An 18,895-nucleotide genomic window follows, 5' to 3' on the forward strand; every position below is an offset into this window, starting at 1 on the left:
CTGAGCTATCTCCCACTCGTGAGAGACCGTGCTCTGCCTGCTCAGAGCGTCTGCCGCCGTGTTCTTCTCTCCGGCTAGGTGAATTGCTGATAGAGAGATTCCTTCTCGTATTGCCCAGAACCATAGCTGCATTGCCTCTCTGCACAGTGGCAGTGACCCTACTCCTCCTCTTTTGTTGAGGTAGTACATGGCCATCGTGTTGTACGTCATTATCAGGACATTCTTTCCCTGTAAAGACGGCAGAAAGGCCTTCAGAGCTAGTCTGATTGCCCTCAGCTCCAAAAGGTTGATGTGTAGTTTGGACTCCGATGGAGACCAACGACCGCTGATTGTCAGATCGTTGGTGTGTGCTCCCCACCCCGTGAGTGAGGCATCCGTCACTACTGTTATCTCCGGCCATGGTTGCCAAAAAGACTCTCCCTTGAGAATGTTGTCGTTGCAAGCCCACCATAGAAGATCCTGAGCAACTGCGCTCGGGACTTGCAGAAGATCCGACATATTCCCTGAGAACTGGGACCACTGAGTTCTGAGTGCCCATTGAAGGGATCTCATTCTCAACCTGGCCTCTGGTACTAGGAAAATGAGGGTTGCCATGAGGCCAAGCAACTTGAGAAAATCGAAGGCCGGTAGACGTTGGGCATTCTGGAATTTTTTTACCATCTGCTGGATGTGGAGAGCTCTCACCTCGGGCGGCGAGGCTTTACCCGAGGAAGTGTCCAAGACTGCTCCGATAAACTGGAGCTTCTGGGATGGTATCATGTGGGACTTCTTGAAATTGAGGGAGAAGCCCAATTCGTGGAGGAAGTGGCAGGTGATCAAAAGATGTTCCTCAGCTTGTTCTGGAGAACTTGCTCTGATCAACCAATCGTCCAGGTAGGGGTAGATGTGAATGCCCCCTCTCCTGAGACTTGCTGCCACAACCGACAACAGTTTGGTGAAAACCCTCAGGGCGGAGGTCAACCCGAATGGCAGAACTCGAAATTGATAATGAGAATTGCCAATCGCGAACCTCAGGTACTTTCTGTGCTTTGGATGAATTAGCACATGAAAGTAAGCATCCTGAAGGTTCAATGATACCAACCAATCTTGGACTTGGAGAGCCTGAAGGATCTGAGAAAGAGTCACCATCTTGAACTTCTCCTTCCTGAGGAACTTGTTCAGTTACTCAAGTCCAAGATGGGTCTCAGTCTTCCGTCCTTTTATGGGATGAGAAAATATGGGGAGTACCAACCCCTGTTCCTCTCCGCTACAGGTACCAGTTCTATGGCACCTTTCTCTAGCAGGGTTAAAATTTCCTGCAACAGGAGCGGATCCGGAATTTTGGCAGAGTTGGCTCCCGGTGGATGATTCTGAGGCCTTTTTTGGAAGGGGAGGCAGTAACCTTGGGCTACTGTTTCCAGTGCCCAAGCATCTGAGGTAATGCCCCGCTATTCCTTCAGATGCTGAGAGATCCTGCCTCCCATTGATGTTTTGTGCAACAAGGTCTCAGAGGGATTTGGAGGCAGCTGCAGGAGTGGCTGAGGGTACAGATGCCGCTCCTGAGGCTGATTTTGCACCTCTTCCTCGTGCTCCACGAGGGAAGTTTCTTTTGCCACTTTGAGAAGCCTGTCCTCTTCCTCTAACAAAAGAGGAGTAGTATCGAAAAGAACGACCCCTCCAGGAAGATGAGCCGGAATAGGGTTTTAGAGGCTGGCGCAAAGAGGCGCTAAGTGATTTAGCTGCCGCTTTCGAGGTCTGATGTTTTTCTAGGCTTTCATCAGCCTTTCTGCCAAAGAGCCTCGAGCCATCAAAGGGCATGTTGAGGAGTCTAGCTTGCACGTCTGGTGCAAACCCCAACTTCCTCAACCACGCAAATCTGCGTAGCACAATGCTTGCAGCCATGGATCTGCTGATACTATCAGCAGTATCCAGTCCAGACTGGAGACATTCCCCCATTGCCTCCTTCCCGTCTTTAGCTATATTTAGGAAGCCTTCCCTTTCCTCTCCTTCCGGAATATGATCAGCCGCCGCCGAAATACAGTCCCACAGGGTATGGGTAAACCTGTCTAGGGTGCAGGTAACATTTGCCGACTTAAGTGCCATACTGCCTGACATGAAAACTTTACGTGCCCAGGCATCAACCTTTTTATCCTCTCTATCTGGAGGGATAGTTGGATAAGAAGTTTGTTTTGAAGTGGATGCTGCCTGAATGACTAAACTCTATGGAGTCGGATGTTTTTTCAAATATTCAGGATCCATACCAGCTGTTCTGTATTTTTTTGGAAAAGTGCTATCTGCAGCAGCAATACTCTCTGGTTTCTCCCAGTTTTTCTCCACAGTCCTTTGAAGGGCCTTGTGGAAAGGGAGAACAGGATCTTTCTGAGGTCCCTTGATGATTATATCAGTCATGTCATCTTGTTAAAAAATGGGTGAGGTATTACCCCAACCCATATACTCAATTACCCTGGTCATAAGACCCCTTTACCCAGCATCTGCATGCTCTGCAGGATCAGGTCTGGTGAACTCTAATTCTGGGGATGTGTCAATTCCACTGGCAGAATGTAGAGTATCACTCAGGTCTCTCATTCTAGATTCCTGATCAATAAGTTCCTCAGGAACTTGTCTTGTACCATAAGAAACTCCAAGAGGAGCAACGTCGTCCTCTTCTGAAGAAGATTCTTCATAAATTGCTGACATAGACTTGAAAAAGTCTGATCTGGTCAATGGAGTGAATCTCCTTTCTTCCTCTACTATCCGCGTCGAAGGAATTGATAAATCCTTCGAAATTGTCGAAGGGGTCTTCGAAGAGGACTACGATACTGGTGTCGAAGATGTTTTTGGTTTTGGAGTCGAAATTATCGACGCTGAGGGCGTCGACGAAGTCGTTGAAGTCTTCCACGGCTTGTGTTTTTTGCATGGCACTGGATAAGTGCTCGACTCTCGAAGAGTCTTTGACGGATTTATGTCGACTCGAGTTCGTTTAGATTCCTCGACGCTACCGGTCTTTGCCATGGTAGTCTTGGACTTGCCTTTGTCGTCCAATGGAGTGACTTTAGGGGTATGGCTTTTTCGAGGGTCTTTCGAGGGGGTCGGGCGGCATTCTCCAAAACCTCCATCATCTTTTTGCGGAATTCTTCCCACTTACTGGGAGAATCCGATTTAGTCGGACATTGAATTTCTTCGGTCGACTCTGAAGAAGAAGATGATGATGAGGGAGATCTATGTCTCCTCTTCATTATTTTAGATGATGACGAAGAGTGTCTCGATCTACTCCTAGATCGAGATCTCTTTGAGTACCTATGGCGATCCGATTCCTTAGAATCAGTCGCTTTCTTCTGTCTTTTTGACATAGCCTTCTTAAGAGGCTTCCGTCCCCACCGACAGTTTACCTCTCCTCTCACGAAGAGCTTTCTCGGTCTTGGATTGACAGGACCCGCAGTCGTCGGTTCGGTGACTGGAACCGAGACACCAGAGACAAATCCGGTGGGGATTGGTGATCGACATTTTAGATCCACAATCTACACACTTCTTGAACCCCGTCTTGGGTGTCGAAGGAGTTGAAGATGACGACATTTTCTTTGCAGAAAATAGAAGCGCGCCGTTCTAGATAGCAAAGCGATCGGAAAAACGGAACTGAAGCAACGGGCGCAGCTCGAGTTATGTATACCATTGGTGACGTTGACAGAGTACGGAGTCCGTCGAGGGACAATCGACGCCACAACCTCGAGCACAGCGCCCTCTGCCGAGAATTTTTTTTTCTGAAGCAGCGAAGCTGGAGATAACGAATTATCACAAGGTGAGGAATACGCGGGAGGACACAATCCATTCGAAAAGGGATTTTGTCACAGCACACTCTGAATCTAGATAATACTGTGTTACACCACAGTACATTCTTTGTCTACAACAACCCCTACATTGGGCTAGGTTTCATTTAACTTTACACCACATTGTATTCACTCCCACAGCACAGTTCTGACGTAAGGCTGGATACATCTTGCAGACTCCTAGTATTAGGCTACCACAGGAAGGCCTTTGCCACTGTGAACCGGATACAACTACACGATCCCAGCAACCTAAAGCTCCCAAGCCCCACAAGACTCTGAAATTCAACCACCACAGAAAGACCTTTGCCATTGTAAAGGAGATAACTAGATATGACCCCACACCCCACAACGAAAGAGCAAACCATCGAGAGAATACAACTAATCTAAGTCACTCATCAATATAAGGTGATCAGGAGCCATAACAAAAGAACTTATGAGACGGAAATACAACAACTACAGAGATGCTTTCACCACTGTGAACACCATACAGCCACAAAACCTCCAGAGTCCTGAGGGCCCCAAAGCGTCACAAGACTCTGAGACTAAGATACAACTACCACAGAGAGACCTACACCACTGTGAAGAGAAAAACTATACAGGACCCCATAAAGAAAGACAAAACCATCGGGAGAATAAAATCAATCTAAGTCACTCAGCAATACAAGGGAATCAGGACACGTAACAAACGAAACTCTGAGACGAAAATACAACCACCACAGAGAGGTTTTCGCCACTGAAATCCCCATACAGCCACAACAAAAAAAAACAGTGACCTGAGACTCCCAAGCCGCATGATACTATGGGACTAAGATACAACCACCACATACAAATGTATACATATCACAAATCCAAACCCCAAACAGAGGCACAACAAAACAATCACAGTGAGGCAGACACCACTGTATGTTGGGGCACACCGATCTAAATGGAAACCAGGGAAGCATCGAAACACAACGATCTAACTGTAGAAAAGGAAATAACTGACCCAGAAGGGCATCCACCCCTGGAATATGCTACAATATATCACAATCCAACCCTGTGTCTGAAAGGTAAGCTGCAACTTACAGCTACACTGAGGCAGATACCACTGTACACTATGGCAGAGGGTCCCACCACTAACTCCAAGTAAAGAAAGCCACCCACGAGGGCACCGACCCCTGGAATATACTGCAAACCCAAACCACACCAGAACAATAGACATAGACGACAAACATGCCACGATGTAAGAAAGACAAAGAAACAAGAAAGGAAAACAGAAATAGGAAGGAAACCGCACCCCTGTGGAACGGAAACCACCTACCAGAATTCGCCAAACCCTCTGTGGACACCACTAAACGGACTAATTATTGTTGGGAAGCAGGGGCAAAACTCCCAGACCCCTAGACAGTTTAGGACGAGGCGAATTTAGAAGGAGATGCTTTAGGGGAGTCAGGAGAATGGAGAGGGGAGGGGGCTTGCTTATAGAAGCTGAATTGTACAGGAAACGTAGTGAATTTTAGCAGTAGAATCATGTGTGTAATGAAACTCCATTCTAGAAGGTAGACGCCATTTTGAAATTGAGGCCTAGTGTCATGGCTATTCTAGTATGCTCACAGTTAGTCCACACACGCGAGAGCTTCAGGCCTTCACCAGTCCAGATTGTTAAATTAGAGTGGCCCAAGGCCCCTAAACCTAAAACATAAATATTCAAGTACATTGACCAATCCAAGACCCCTGGACATAAAAATGTAAAGTAACTGATTGATCAGAAGATCAAAGAGCAGAGGTGGACTGCCCCCGCCATCGGGCCATTTGATTTGTACTGAGAGGTGCCAAGGGAGAAGGTAACACATTTATGCTGCGGGTGTGAAAGGTGTGGAGGTGCCAGCGTGTCTGGGAAATGAGGGGGTTAATTAAATTCTGAGAAATTATGCATCCTCAAAAGTAGCTGCCTCGCTCATGTCCTTGCTACCAGGTGCACTCTAGGGCTATGAACTATGAACTCTAGGGCATTGTGTAACTAATTGCCAATTACTGTCTTCACACTGGATGACAGAAGAAGAAGATCTCCACGTGGACGAAGATGGACAGAAGATATTGGGACCAATCACCTAGCATCCCGTATGGGGCAGAATATATGTGTACAGAGTCAAACCAACCAGCTACCTGGATTTGAAACCTATGTGATTTACATCACGTGTTACACTTTGTGTCTTTAAAAGCTATTGCTCATGCTGTCTTTGTCAGAGCGCTCCATGGCAGCAGAGTTCTTTGTTGTCACGTGCTTGTATTTTCGCGAGATTAAACATTGTTCTCCTTGTAAGACGTGTGCTGGGGATCTTTCCCCAGTGGGTTGTATTTTTTCTGGTGTCAGCATTGAGGGTTTATTCTGCAGTATATGTACCAAGACAAGAACAAAAACAGAGTACATCTTGTGCTACCTCTCCACTTACACCCCTACCTCAACGGAAAACAAACAACCCACAGGCAAGGACCCAAGCAAACCTGGACCCCAAACCTCACCTCACAACACACAGAATACAGAACTCGAAAGACATGTCCGGAAAGACCCCAACAAGAATCAGAGCCAAACTCGAAACCCTAACCATCCACACCTCTTACATAACCAAAGACTGGAAAAAAGACCACACGTCCAAACAAACAACTGACCACTACGAACCAGAACAAAGAAACCCTTTGTCAATGTAATTACGCACCTCAACGAAGAGACAGAGGCCACAACCACAATATCAGCAAACAGCAACCTCATCGAAGAGAAAACCCCAGGAAAAGAAAACCCAATAAACACCACCCCTACCGAGACCCACGAAAGGATAGGCAACAATAAACAAGGAAAAACATACACACTACATTGCAGCCTACACAACGTAAGGTCCATGCCCAAAGACAAAACAGAAATGCAAGACCTCCTAAGCGAAGGTAGCACTGACACAATATTTTTCACAGAGAAATGGCTATCGTACAATTACAAAACTATTGCTCACAAAGCCATAACAGACAACATCAAACTAATACACGCCAACAGAGAAAACCCAAGAGGAGGTGGAATTGCAATGACACACAAAGACCACATCTGTGCCACACCACTCCTCCAACCGACATAGAAGACTGCAACTCTCTACTAATCAACATCAAGCTCGATGACCAAGCCAACTTACTGTTCCTCCTGATCTACAGACTGCCATCCTACAACTTGAATTTTGCAACGAAGCTCATTGATTCCATTGCCAACCTTTCCACGTATCATGATAACTTAATTGTCCTGGGGGATTTCAACATCTGGTTCAAAAGAGAAAACTAAACCACTGCAAACTCCCATAGTGCCCTACTGGAAACACTCCACTTCAAGCAAATAGTTAACGGACCCACCCACAGTGCTGGACACACCTTGGATGCAATTGTCTGCAGAGATGGACCATCACCACTGCCACACTGGTACTGATCATATGGAGTGATCACCACTTGATCGCATTCACTGTCAAATTCCCAGAAACGCAAGACTGCACGCTACTAAGAAAATAAACTGGAAGAGTCTTGATCTGGAATCCCTAACAGAACTGATGGAACCAACCAAACTAAACATCTCCCAGTTAAACAGAATGACTCCAGAGTCAGAGGAAATAAAACTCAACACCTGGATCATAGAGGCCTTATACCAATTACAACCAGCTAAACCCTTCAAAGCCACTGCTAAAAATAGCAGCAAGATGGTTAACAGAAGAGGTAAGGGAACTCAGAAAAACTGAACGTAAACTGGAATAACTATGGAGAAACCATTACAATTCATCAGACAAAATTAAATACCAGTGACAAATCAGAAGATACAAATCAGCAATCCTTAAAGCAAAAAAAGAATAATATGACACAAGAATCCAATCGGCAACAAACCCACAAAAAGAACTATTCAAAATCATTAAAGAAATTAAAAACCCAACATCTTGCAACAAATGTGCCATACCATCACATTCCCTATGTGACACCAGTAGCCACCTAAGACAGAAATAAAAACAATTCAACAGACTTTTAGTGCAAGACATACAACAATAAACAGAAATACAGAACCACCAATAACCAGCACACCGCCAGCAGCAGCAACACTCAATCGATTTGAACCCATAGATGAAGAAGCTTTCAACACACTAATAAAAGACACCAACCTCGCTGGTTTCCCTAGTAACCCATGCCCACCAGGCATCTTCAAAGAAATCCTCAACCACAGAACCTCAGCATCACATTTCCGACTACTGATGAACCTATCCCTAAATACAGGAATAGTACTTAAAACATTCAAATCAGCCTGCATCAAGCACATCCTAAAAGAAGAAACAGGAAGTGCGGAAGATCCCACCAACTACATACCTATATCGAATCTACGCTACCCAGCGAAACTTTTTAGAGAACCACATCTACAAAATCCTACTCAACCACATAGAAACCAATGGAACACTCAACCGCTCCCAAAGTCCGCTTCAGACCCATGAGAGGAACGGAATAAGCACTTCTATCCATATGGGACGACCTAAAAATAAATGCAGACAACAGTACCTAATCGACCCTCATACTACTGGACATATCAGCAGTCTTCGACAGAATCAGACGCACAACACCAATCCAGAGACTGCAGGAATACGGCATAAAAGACTCTGTTGTACAATGGCTAAAACTTTATCTCACTGAAAGAACGTACCTATTGCCATTTGCATATAACACCAAAAACATCTCTTGCTGCGTATCACAAGATTCTAGCCTCTCCCCACTCCTCTTCAACATATACATGCCCCCCTAATGAAACTCATTCGAACCCACGGACTGAACAGTATGCAGATGATACTCAACTCATCTTCAAGATAACCTCAACCCAAGACCCAAACAACACACTCAACAAATGCCCCACAGACATATACACCTGGATGGTAATGAACAATCTCAAACTAAACCCAAACAAAACAGAAAAAATGATCTCCCTCAGAGGATACCGCAGCAGACACACAACTGAACAGGCCACCAGACATGGGAACCCAAACGAAAACCTCTGCAGTGATAAAAACATGCACATACTCTTGGACAACAGACTCTGACTAGAACCACAAGTCAATGCAATAGTAAAATGCTTCTACCTCCTGCAGCTAATTAGTGGACTCCTGCCCTACGTCTCCTTCCCACACAGAACCCTCACAATCATCTCTTTAGTATTATCAAGAATTGATTATGCGAACAACCTCTACATTGGAATGCCAGAACGTTTCAGTAAAAGACTCCAATACATCCAAAATACTGCAGCAAGGATACTCCTGAGACTAAACAGAATAGACCACATCAAACGAGCCCCGAGAAACCTACACTGGCTCCCAGTAATAAAAAACACAATAACTTCAAAGACCTCTGCATCGCTCACAAATCAAGAGATGGACAAGGAGCCGTATTCCTCCAGGCCAAAATCAACCACTACCAACAAGGAAGAAACCTAAGATCAAGCAAAGGCCTCCAAATCAAAAGTAAAAACTACGAAAAAAAGGAAATTCAGAGAAACTGCATTCTCCCGTCTAATAGCCAACCCATGACCTCCATCCCAAAGGAAATAAGAACGACTGAAGATCACCTTAACTTCAGAAAATGGCTGAAAATCGTGCTATCCAACTCACCAAGACTAGCATAACAAGCATTGGCAATACCAACAGTTTTGACTTTTGTGTAGTCATGGAAAAGGTATTCGACAGGAATTGCTGTAATTACTAAGTGGCCATTAAGGGTAGCAGCTGGAAAATGATGCACATACTACTGAAACTGTTGGCTTTGCCAATGCATGCTTTAAACAGGACCTTGGTGAAGGACATGAACCCTGTTTATAAATCAAGTGCCTGAAGGCAGACCTGGGTAAGACATTTCTATTACACCAGTAGTGTGTTTGCAGCACTATTTAAACCATTAGCTTTCAGAAGACTGCTTTGAAAAAGCCCTGGCATGCACTTTGAGTGCAAGGTTTAATTTTAAGGCTTCATAATGGTAGCTCTAACAGATCCCGGGAGGGTGTGTTTTAGGCGGGGAAGGGCATGAAGCCGGTGGAAATGTCCGTAGGGATCAGCATGGACATGTCAGTCAATGGGTGGTTAAATCACCAAACAACACCTACAAGCTTTGTGACCATCCACATATGCAATCTCTCCCTAGCTGTACTCTAATGCATTAGCTTCGGTTTATAGGTAGCCCTAACATGTGCCTAATTCTTTCCCGGATTACAAAATCCTAGTGCTCAAAATAGGTATACTAGTGCAATAGTGACTGCCTGACTATTTCATCTGAACTTCTTTTTCACTTTAGTTAACAGAGGATTATTGCGAATAATGGAGCGAGCCAATTTGCACAAGTCCAGGAAGAAAGCTTATTTTTTCATCATCCATTAACGTGAGCAACTCGCCTGTGCAGCCCTATCATGTTTGCACAAAATGAACTTAATGAACAAATACACCTCATTCTCTTTGCATGCGGAGGAATGCTGAAATCGCACTCTGAATCCCAGGAAAGGTTAAGTAGGCAAAGTTGAGAAGGTATACATGCATTCGGCGTGTTGTGCAGGCTTCTGTGATTCAGGCTTACGAGTTGCAAGAAACCTGTATTTTTGAGATATGCAATTCATATCAAGTCCACAAAACGCCTGTTTAAATAACATTCACTATTCGCTTTATAATGTTCATACAACTAACACCTTACGTTGAATTTCCTTTCTCAAGAAAATATCTAAATAGCTGAAGGACTGTTTGCTTATGGCAGAGTTAAATGGTACATTAAGAGGCTGATTCTTTCACCAATGCCTTTAGCACCTCTGAGATGCATCGGATGGAAATTAAAGTGTATGGACCCCTCCCCGTCTGATATTTTGCCTTCATCCGCCACGGGGACACATTTGCAAAGTTAGTAAAACAAAGTGAAAGCTGGCGGCGGCAGCTTTGGCAAAGCCAAGCCGCCGCCGACATTACATTTGTTTCACTAACATTGCTTATAGATGGCGGTGTCGGGTTAACAACATGAATCCGCTGCCGGAACATGTCTCTGACATGAGTAAAAAGAAGTTCTATGTCGGGGGTGGCTTAGAGCCACCAACACAAATGAACAAAAATTATGAAATGCAAACCAAAAACACCTAGCTTTCAGCTATGGCTTACCAGAAACAAAATGGCTTACTTGGACAAACAAAAACAAACTGCACATCCAATTACAGCACTAACTGCGCAGCCAATGAGGTGCTCCTTACATCACAAATGCTATACCAATCCCACACAAGTCAGTAGATGTACATTTAACATCCATTTAAAATGCAAATGATACTATTACAGTACATTGTTTATTTTTAATAAACAGTACTGTAAAATGCGTGACATAATTTGAAAGCTACAGTAAATATATTTCAAAGCATCAATCAAGTCAAATTACTTTAAAATACCATGGCGACATATTCACCACACAGTGGAAATTCAGCCAAAGAGTGTACAAAGAGGTGTGTTGTGGGTGGAGATGGGTTGAATGGGAGGAAAAACCAATACATTTCACTTAGCAATGGGCGTTAAATGGGTGGGACACATAGCCAAACTACAGAAATCCATCCTCATATGTCTACCTGCATTGAAAAGCAATTCAAATCTGCATCCAAACCCCCTATTTCAAGCTCTTATTTTAATGAGAATAGTGTCGGCTTTATAGGTAGCACTTTCAGCGCCACCTAATGGCCAAAACTAAAAATGGGCACCTCCCACAACTATCAGCGCAGACCCAAGACAATCAAGGGACAGTACCGTTCCTGGAACCAACAATAAAACAACCACACTGCACTAACGGCAAACCACCCCTGCTCCACGCTCCTCTCAAGCATATCCCTCACATACCTCACCCGACCTAACAGGCCAGCCTTACCACACACACAACCGCTATCCTAGCCCTCTTCCCTACACTAATCGACCCAACCCACTTTCTTACAGAGCCAAGTGAGTGCCTGGAGACCATGCGTCTCATCATAACATTTGCGTAATTTCAAAGTTTAACGAGTTAATGCTGTTTCCTTTTATTTTTGCCAAGATCTCTACCACAGGATAGATGCTCTCTCCCTCCCGTTAGGACATTGTTGAAGTAATTGCATATCTTTGGAAAGTCTCATTGCCTTAGTGTGCTCTGACTCTGAGGCTGTTTTCACACATTTCAGTTAGAATGGACTGCAGGCATTGCACAACCCCCCCACCATAAGCTCGTGCACCATTTTCACCATGTGTGGGAACGAGGCCCAATATGTCATCAATGGAGTTGTTGCTAAAAAACAAGAGCTGGTTTGCTAGACAGGTGTGAGCAAGTGTTGACAGACAAAAACGGACAATGTTCTTTGCTCATCATTAAAGTATGATGGAAACAGGAGAGTAGTCTCGCGAGATAGCACTCCACGTGATTACGGTGACGTGCAGAAAACGTGTACTTCTGCTTCATTTTTCTAATCAACAGTTTTGCAGCCTTATGCAGAAAATACAGTAACACGGTCTTAAATCAAAGCAAACTTAAACATATCATTTCCGAAGCGACTCGTTTTAAAAACCGACCATTAATTGGCGTCTTTAGCAGAAGAAATGTTTTTGCCTCCAATTTCAGACCAGCCACTTTTCTCCAGCATCTGTGTTTTGATAAGTTAGTGATGGCTTCATCTCAGATCCTGGAGTGCCTCTGGTTTCATAATGCAGGGCAAACACACACACGCGCTAAACAACAGAAGGGGCACATTTAGGCCGCAATCACGCACTTTAACGAGAACCATACATACCTTGACAGCCAGCTTGAAGGAGACGTCTCTGATGGTTTGCAAGGGCGGATACAAGCGGCCCTCCTGCAGATGCTGGTCAGACACCTGCTGTGCTATGAGCTGCAAGTAAAACAGACACCGTTGTGAGGTTAGATGTGTCGCGGATTCCTCTGTGCATTTCAGTCTGCCTCGATAGGGCACACAATTCCAGTAAACTCTCGCCAGCACCGCCTTCATCCCCACAGACAACATGCAATGTTGCATTGAGCGTTCAACATACAGAGAGGTAGCACACCCTTTGTGGAGGGTGGCCCAGAGAGGCATTGGTCAGTACTCGGATATGACGCCTCATTGTTATGGCACAACATGTATACTCTTGCATCTGGATAAACTGATGTGTTATCAATTATTTCTTGGGAATCATCACTGGCAGAATGTGACTTTGTTGTGCGTATGACATACGCCATTGGGGGAAAGGCTGAGTACATGGCATCTATCCATCAATTCAAGCCCAAACTGCAGACGCAGCTGGTTGGGTGTTATACTGATGCAACCTCCAATGACACAAAGCATCTATTGCATTCTTCCAAGGCAGCAATGACCCATGCCACACACATCTCATTGCTGCTTTGTTGCAAATACAATCATAAACACAAAGTTACAAAAGTAACAGACTGATAGCGAAATCTGGGAGGATACTTAAAACGATATAAGAAACCAAAGTAAAACAATAGTTTACTGCATTGTGACTCAATTTTTAAACTATTGTCAAAGTACAGAATCTTCAAAATAAACAGTTCAACCACCTTCCTAATATGTAGTGACATCTTTGCGGCAGGTCCGGAACATTAAACAACAGTTTAAGATTCGCTTTCGAACGTGCTCGAATGGGACATTTTTTAGCATTTTAGTTTTGGAAAAATAGGCCACGCACATGTTACATCCCTACAGTCCAAAAACGTGTGGTACAATGAGCTTTCAACTAGGACCAAGCTGATTCATTGCCTTTTTGCAGCATCTTTTCTGCTTCATATAACAGAAAATATAGCAAACGGGGATATCTTCAAACTGAAGCAGCAAAAGGGGCGCCAAGGTAGCTTTCTCCAGTTTAGCCTTGGTGCAGGACATTTGTAAAATACAATGGTCGATAGTATATGAATTGTGGTGGACATAAAGGTAGTGGGAAAGCTGCCTTCAGCCCAGTCTGGTTCACTTTAAAGATTTAAAGAAGGGGCTCCAACTTTACACCACCTTTTCTTTTTGCAATAGCAAATTTGAAAGACACAGAATTGCACACCTTTGCACCAACTGATATTGGTGTGGAGTGGTCCTCTTAAAAGGAGTGGTCTAACATTTCAATCACATAGATCACTTGTTCCTTGCATCCCCCAGCCCCTTACCTAACTTTTAGGTGGCACACTTCTGTGTGTGCCACTGACTCCCTTCTATCCCTGCAATATCAGTTCCCTCCCACTAACGTGGGTGGGAGCTGGCGCCGCAGGGTCCTTTTTTCTTTTTTCTTTTTTTATTTTATTGGCCGCCTCGATGCAGGGAACACCCCCGCAACCTCCGAGCCCATTAAGCCGAACAAGGGGAGCTCCCCTTATTCAGTGTAATGGGATTCTTTTTTTTTTGTTGCATTCCAATACAGAGATAAACGCTTTTGCCCGGTACCAAACTTCTGTCGGAATGCTGGTATGGGGCAAAAGCACAGCATTGTACAGGTCGGTATTCTTTGAGTCTACATTTTTGCACGATACCTCCTGGTGAGTTCTGTGGCACACTACTTCTTACTACAAGACGCATGGCATTTGTGCAACTCATAGAATGCCACCTGCCTGATTTCACATCACTGCTCCTTTGCTGCTTCCCTCTTTTTCCTGCCCACTGCTTTCCTGCCCACTGCTCCCCAGCCTGCTGCTTGTCATTTTCAGGGGGTTTCCCCTCTGATATTCCCCAGTCCTCTGAGTTTCGTCTTTGGGTGTGGGGTCTCCCAACCACCCAGCCCACAGCTCCATTTCTTTTTTCAGGCATCCCTCCCGTAACCCCCATACCACAACTCACTCTTTACATCTGCGCCCCAGCTGCCCAACACACTTTGTCCCATGTCCCCTCTTCTCTTGAAGGCAGCTCTCTTCATCCTGATTGTGGTCCTCCTGATGATGAGTGTCCGCCTCTCAAAGCAAGTACAGTGTAGATACATTCTCATTCTTGTGGAGGCTGGTGCTCGGCCTCACCAATGTGCGGGGCCCTTCTGAACACAGAAGAACCAAAAGAATAACAAAAAGAAGATGTGGGGGAGTGTAATTAGGGTGAATTCTTCCTCTGACTCCCTCAGACAGAAGGTAGCTGGCAAATTACTGAGCGCTTATTCAAATTATTTAAAAGATTCAAACAGAGACTACCTTTGCTATGATTAACATACTAATAACTCAAATGAAAGCCTTCTCATCTTGCATTGCAAACTCCAATGATTCCAAGAATAGGTCGGAACTGGCTGCTATAATGCTTAAGGCTACTCATTCAAGGCTTGAGCAAATAGCTTTTTTGGCCTGGCAAAGGTTTGCTCTTTTGTCTACTGAGCACACCATCAGCAATTAATTTTTCTAAACTGACCTCTGAGTAGTGGTCAAAGTGTACGAAAAGAAGTAGTGGAACTATTCTCCCTGCTGGCCAGAGGCTGTCTCTGCTCCCCGCAAACCCCATCGCCATGTCCCCTCCCATGCACAATGTAAATCCCCAAACAAACGCGCCTGCTGTTTAAGGGAACGTTCAGTGCAGTGAAATGCAAGTTTCAACTTCTTCCTACACGGTTTCTTTTTAAAATACAAGTAAAGGAACAGTAAAACTACATTTAAAAAACTAGAGGAGCACTGCTCCCAACTGCCCCCGCCCACTTCAACCACTACCTCTGAGACGTATGATTGTTTGGGTCTGTCCTCTTACCTGCCACTGAAGCAGGCCGGTCTCTCAGCTACTCTCTCAATGCAATACTCCCATTCAGGTGTTAATTCAATCAAGCATTCATTGCACATCCGCTATCATTACCAATAACGCAACAGAAGACTCCACATCACTAGGCAGGCCATACTTACAGCCCTGGCATTTCATAGAACAGCCTTGTGCATTCTGAGAGTCATAGCCCAGTTACACTTCAATTGACTACATTGGACTAATATACCAGATTGCAATGCTGAAATCCCTTATCTGGATACATGGTGTCCCCCGTGCCATAGGGTCATCTGCCACCTATGCATAAGGGACCATGGGCTCCAGGATTACTCCTCATCCTTTGGGTGAATAGGTTGCTACAGATAGCTAAGGATTTCCAGGATTACTCCTCATTTCCAGGGTTACTCCTCATCCTTTGGGTGAGTAGGTTGCTACGGATAGCTAAGGATTTCCAGGGTTACTCCTCATTTCCAGGTTGCTACAGATAGCTAAGGATTTCCAGGATTACTCCTCATTTCCAGGATTACTCCTCATCCTTTGGGTGAGTAGGTTGCTACGGATAGCTAAGGATTTCCAGGATTACTCCTCATCCTTTGGGTGAGTAGGTTGCTACGGATAGCTAAGGATTTCCAGGGTTACTCCTCATCCTTTGGGTGAGTAGGTTGCTACGGATAGCTAAGGATTTCCAGGGTTACTCCTCATCCTTTGGGTGAGTAGGTTGCTACGGATAGCTAAGGATTTCCAGGGTTACTCCTCATCCTTTGGGTGAGTAGGTTGCTACGGATAGCTAAGGATTTCCAGGGTTACTCCTCATCCTTTGGGTGAGTAGGTTGCTACGGATAGCTAAGGATTTCCAGGGTTACTCCTCATCCTTTGGGTGAGTAGGTTGCTACGGATAGCTAAGGATTTCCAGGGTTACTCCTCATCCTTTGGGTGAGTAGGTTGCTACGGATAGCTAAGGATTTCCAGGGTTACTCCTCATCCTTTGGGTGAGTAGGTTGCTACGGATAGCTAAGGATTTCCAGGGTTACTCCTCATCCTTTGGGTGAGTAGGTTGCTACGGATAGCTAAGGATTTCCAGGGTTACTCCTCATCCTTTGGGTGAGTAGGTTGCTACGGATAGCTAAGGATTTCCAGGATTACTCCTCATCCTTTGGGTGAGTAGGTTGCTACGGATAGCTAAGGATTTCCAGGGTTACTCCTCATCCTTTGGGTGAGTAGGTTGCTACGGATAGCTAAGGATTTCCAGGGTTACTCCTCATCCTTTGGGTGAGTAGGTTGCTACGGATAGCTAAGGATTTCCAGGGTTACTCCTCATCCTTTGGGTGAGTAGGTTGCTACGGATAGCTAAGGATTTCCAGGGTTACTCCTCATCCTTTGGGTGAGTAGGTTGCTACGGATAGCTAAGGATTTCCAGGGTTACTCCTCATCCTTTGGGTGAGTAGGTTGCTACGGATAGCTAAGGATTTCCAGGATTACTCCTCATCCTTTGGGTGAGTAGGTTGCTACGGATAGGTGAGGATTTCCAGGATTACTCCTCATCCTTTGGGTGAGTAGGTTGCTACAGATAGCTAAGGATTTCCAGGATTACTCCTCATCCTTTGGGTGAGTAGGTTGCTACGGATAGCTAAGGATTTCCAGGATTACTCCTCATCCTTTGGGTGAGTAGGTTGCTACGGATAGCTAAGGATTTCCAGGATTACTCCTCATCCTTTGGGTGAGTAGGTTGCTACGGATAGGTGAGGATTTCCAGGATTACTCCTCATCCTTTGGGTGAGTAGGTTGCTACGGATAGGTGAGGATTTCCAGGATTACTCCTCATCCTTTGGGTGAGTAGGTTGCTACAGATAGCTAAGGATTTCCAGGATTACTCCTCATCCTTTGGGTGAGTAGGTTGCTACGGATAGCTGAGGATTTCCAGGATTACTCCTCATCCTTTGGGTGAGTAGGTTGCTACGGATAGCTGAGGATTTCCAGGATTACTCCTCATCCTTTGGGTGAGTAGGTTGCTACGGATAGGTGAGGATTTCCAGGATTACTCCTCATCCTTTGGGTGAGTAGGTTGCTACAGATAGCTAAGGATTTCCAGGATTACTCCTCATCCTTTGGGTGAGTAGGTTGCTACAGATAGCTAAGGATTTCCAGGATTACTCCTCATCCTTTGGGTGAGTAGGTTGCTACGGATAGCTAAGGATTTCCAGGATTACTCCTCATCCTTTGGGTGAGTAGGTTGCTACAGATAGCTAAGGATTTCCAGGATTACTCCTCATCCTTTGGGTGAGTAGGTTGCTACGGATAGCTAAGGATTTCCAGGGTTACTCCTCATCCTTTGGGTGAGTAGGTTGCTACGGATAGGTGAGGATTTCCAGGATTACTCCTCATCCTTTGGGTGAGTAGGTTGCTACGGATAGCTAAGGATTTCCAGGATTACTCCTCATCCTTTGGGTGAGTAGGTTGCTACAGATAGCTAAGGATTTCCAGGATTACTCCTCATCCTTTGGGTGAGTAGGTTGCTACAGATAGCTAAGGATTTCCAGGGTTACTCCTCATCCTTTGGGTGAGTAGGTTGCTACGGATAGCTAAGGATTTCCAGGGTTACTCCTCATCCTTTGGGTGAGTAGGTTGCTACGGATAGCTAAGGATTTCCAGGGTTACTCCTCATCCTTTGGGTGAGTAGGTTGCTACGGATAGCTAAGGATTTCCAGGGTTACTCCTCATCCTTTGGGTGAGTAGGTTGCTACGGATAGCTAAGGATTTCCAGGGTTACTCCTCATCCTTTGGGTGAGTAGGTTGCTACGGATAGCTAAGGATTTCCAGGGTTACTCCTCATCCTTTGGGTGAGTAGGTTGGTACGGATAGCTAAGGATTTCCAGGGTTACTCCTCATCCTTTGGGTGATTAGGTTGCTACGGATAGCTAAGGATTTCCAGGATTACTCCTCATCCTTTGGGTGAGTAGGTTGCTACGGATAGGTGAGGATTTCCAGGATTACTCCTCATCCTTTGGGTGAGTAGGTTGCTACGGATAGCTAAGGATTTCCAGGATTACTCCTCATCCTTTGGGTGAGTAGGTTGCTACAGATAGCTAAGGATTTCCACCCTCCTACAGATTTTCATTTTCTTTCACATTTCCATCTTTTCCATGTCTTTGGCCATCACTATACTGGTCCACCTTTTTGTATTTTTTGGAGGCAGCTATTCTCTACCCTCACTGACCTTTGGGAGTGAGGGACCATAATAGCCTCAGACCCCACTTACAATCCAAGGTATGATTCTTTTGGGCTGATTTCCTTTATACATGTAGTACAATACAGGTTCTGTGTTTTTCCCTTTTCCTTGTTAAATGTTCTCTTCACACCTTCCTTTTTA

The 18,895-nt window shown here is 45.0% G+C and overlaps 1 protein-coding gene across 1 annotated transcript in view; it reads right to left on the reverse strand.

Annotated features, from left to right (window-relative positions):
* Positions 1 to 18,895, reverse strand: part of ME1 (malic enzyme 1) — a 1,722,623-nt gene that overhangs the window by 32,083 nt on the left and 1,671,645 nt on the right. The window contains exon 13 of the mRNA XM_069606328.1: positions 12,598 to 12,696. Coding sequence (XP_069462429.1) covers positions 12,598 to 12,696 — 99 coding nt within the window. The remainder of the gene's footprint in view (positions 1 to 12,597; positions 12,697 to 18,895) is intronic.

The sequence above is a fragment of the Ambystoma mexicanum genome, chromosome 4p (genome assembly GCF_040938575.1).
Source record: "Ambystoma mexicanum isolate Mex_15411 chromosome 4p, UKY_AmexF1_1, whole genome shotgun sequence".
In the NCBI taxonomy this organism is placed as follows: Eukaryota; Metazoa; Chordata; class Amphibia; order Caudata; family Ambystomatidae; genus Ambystoma; species Ambystoma mexicanum.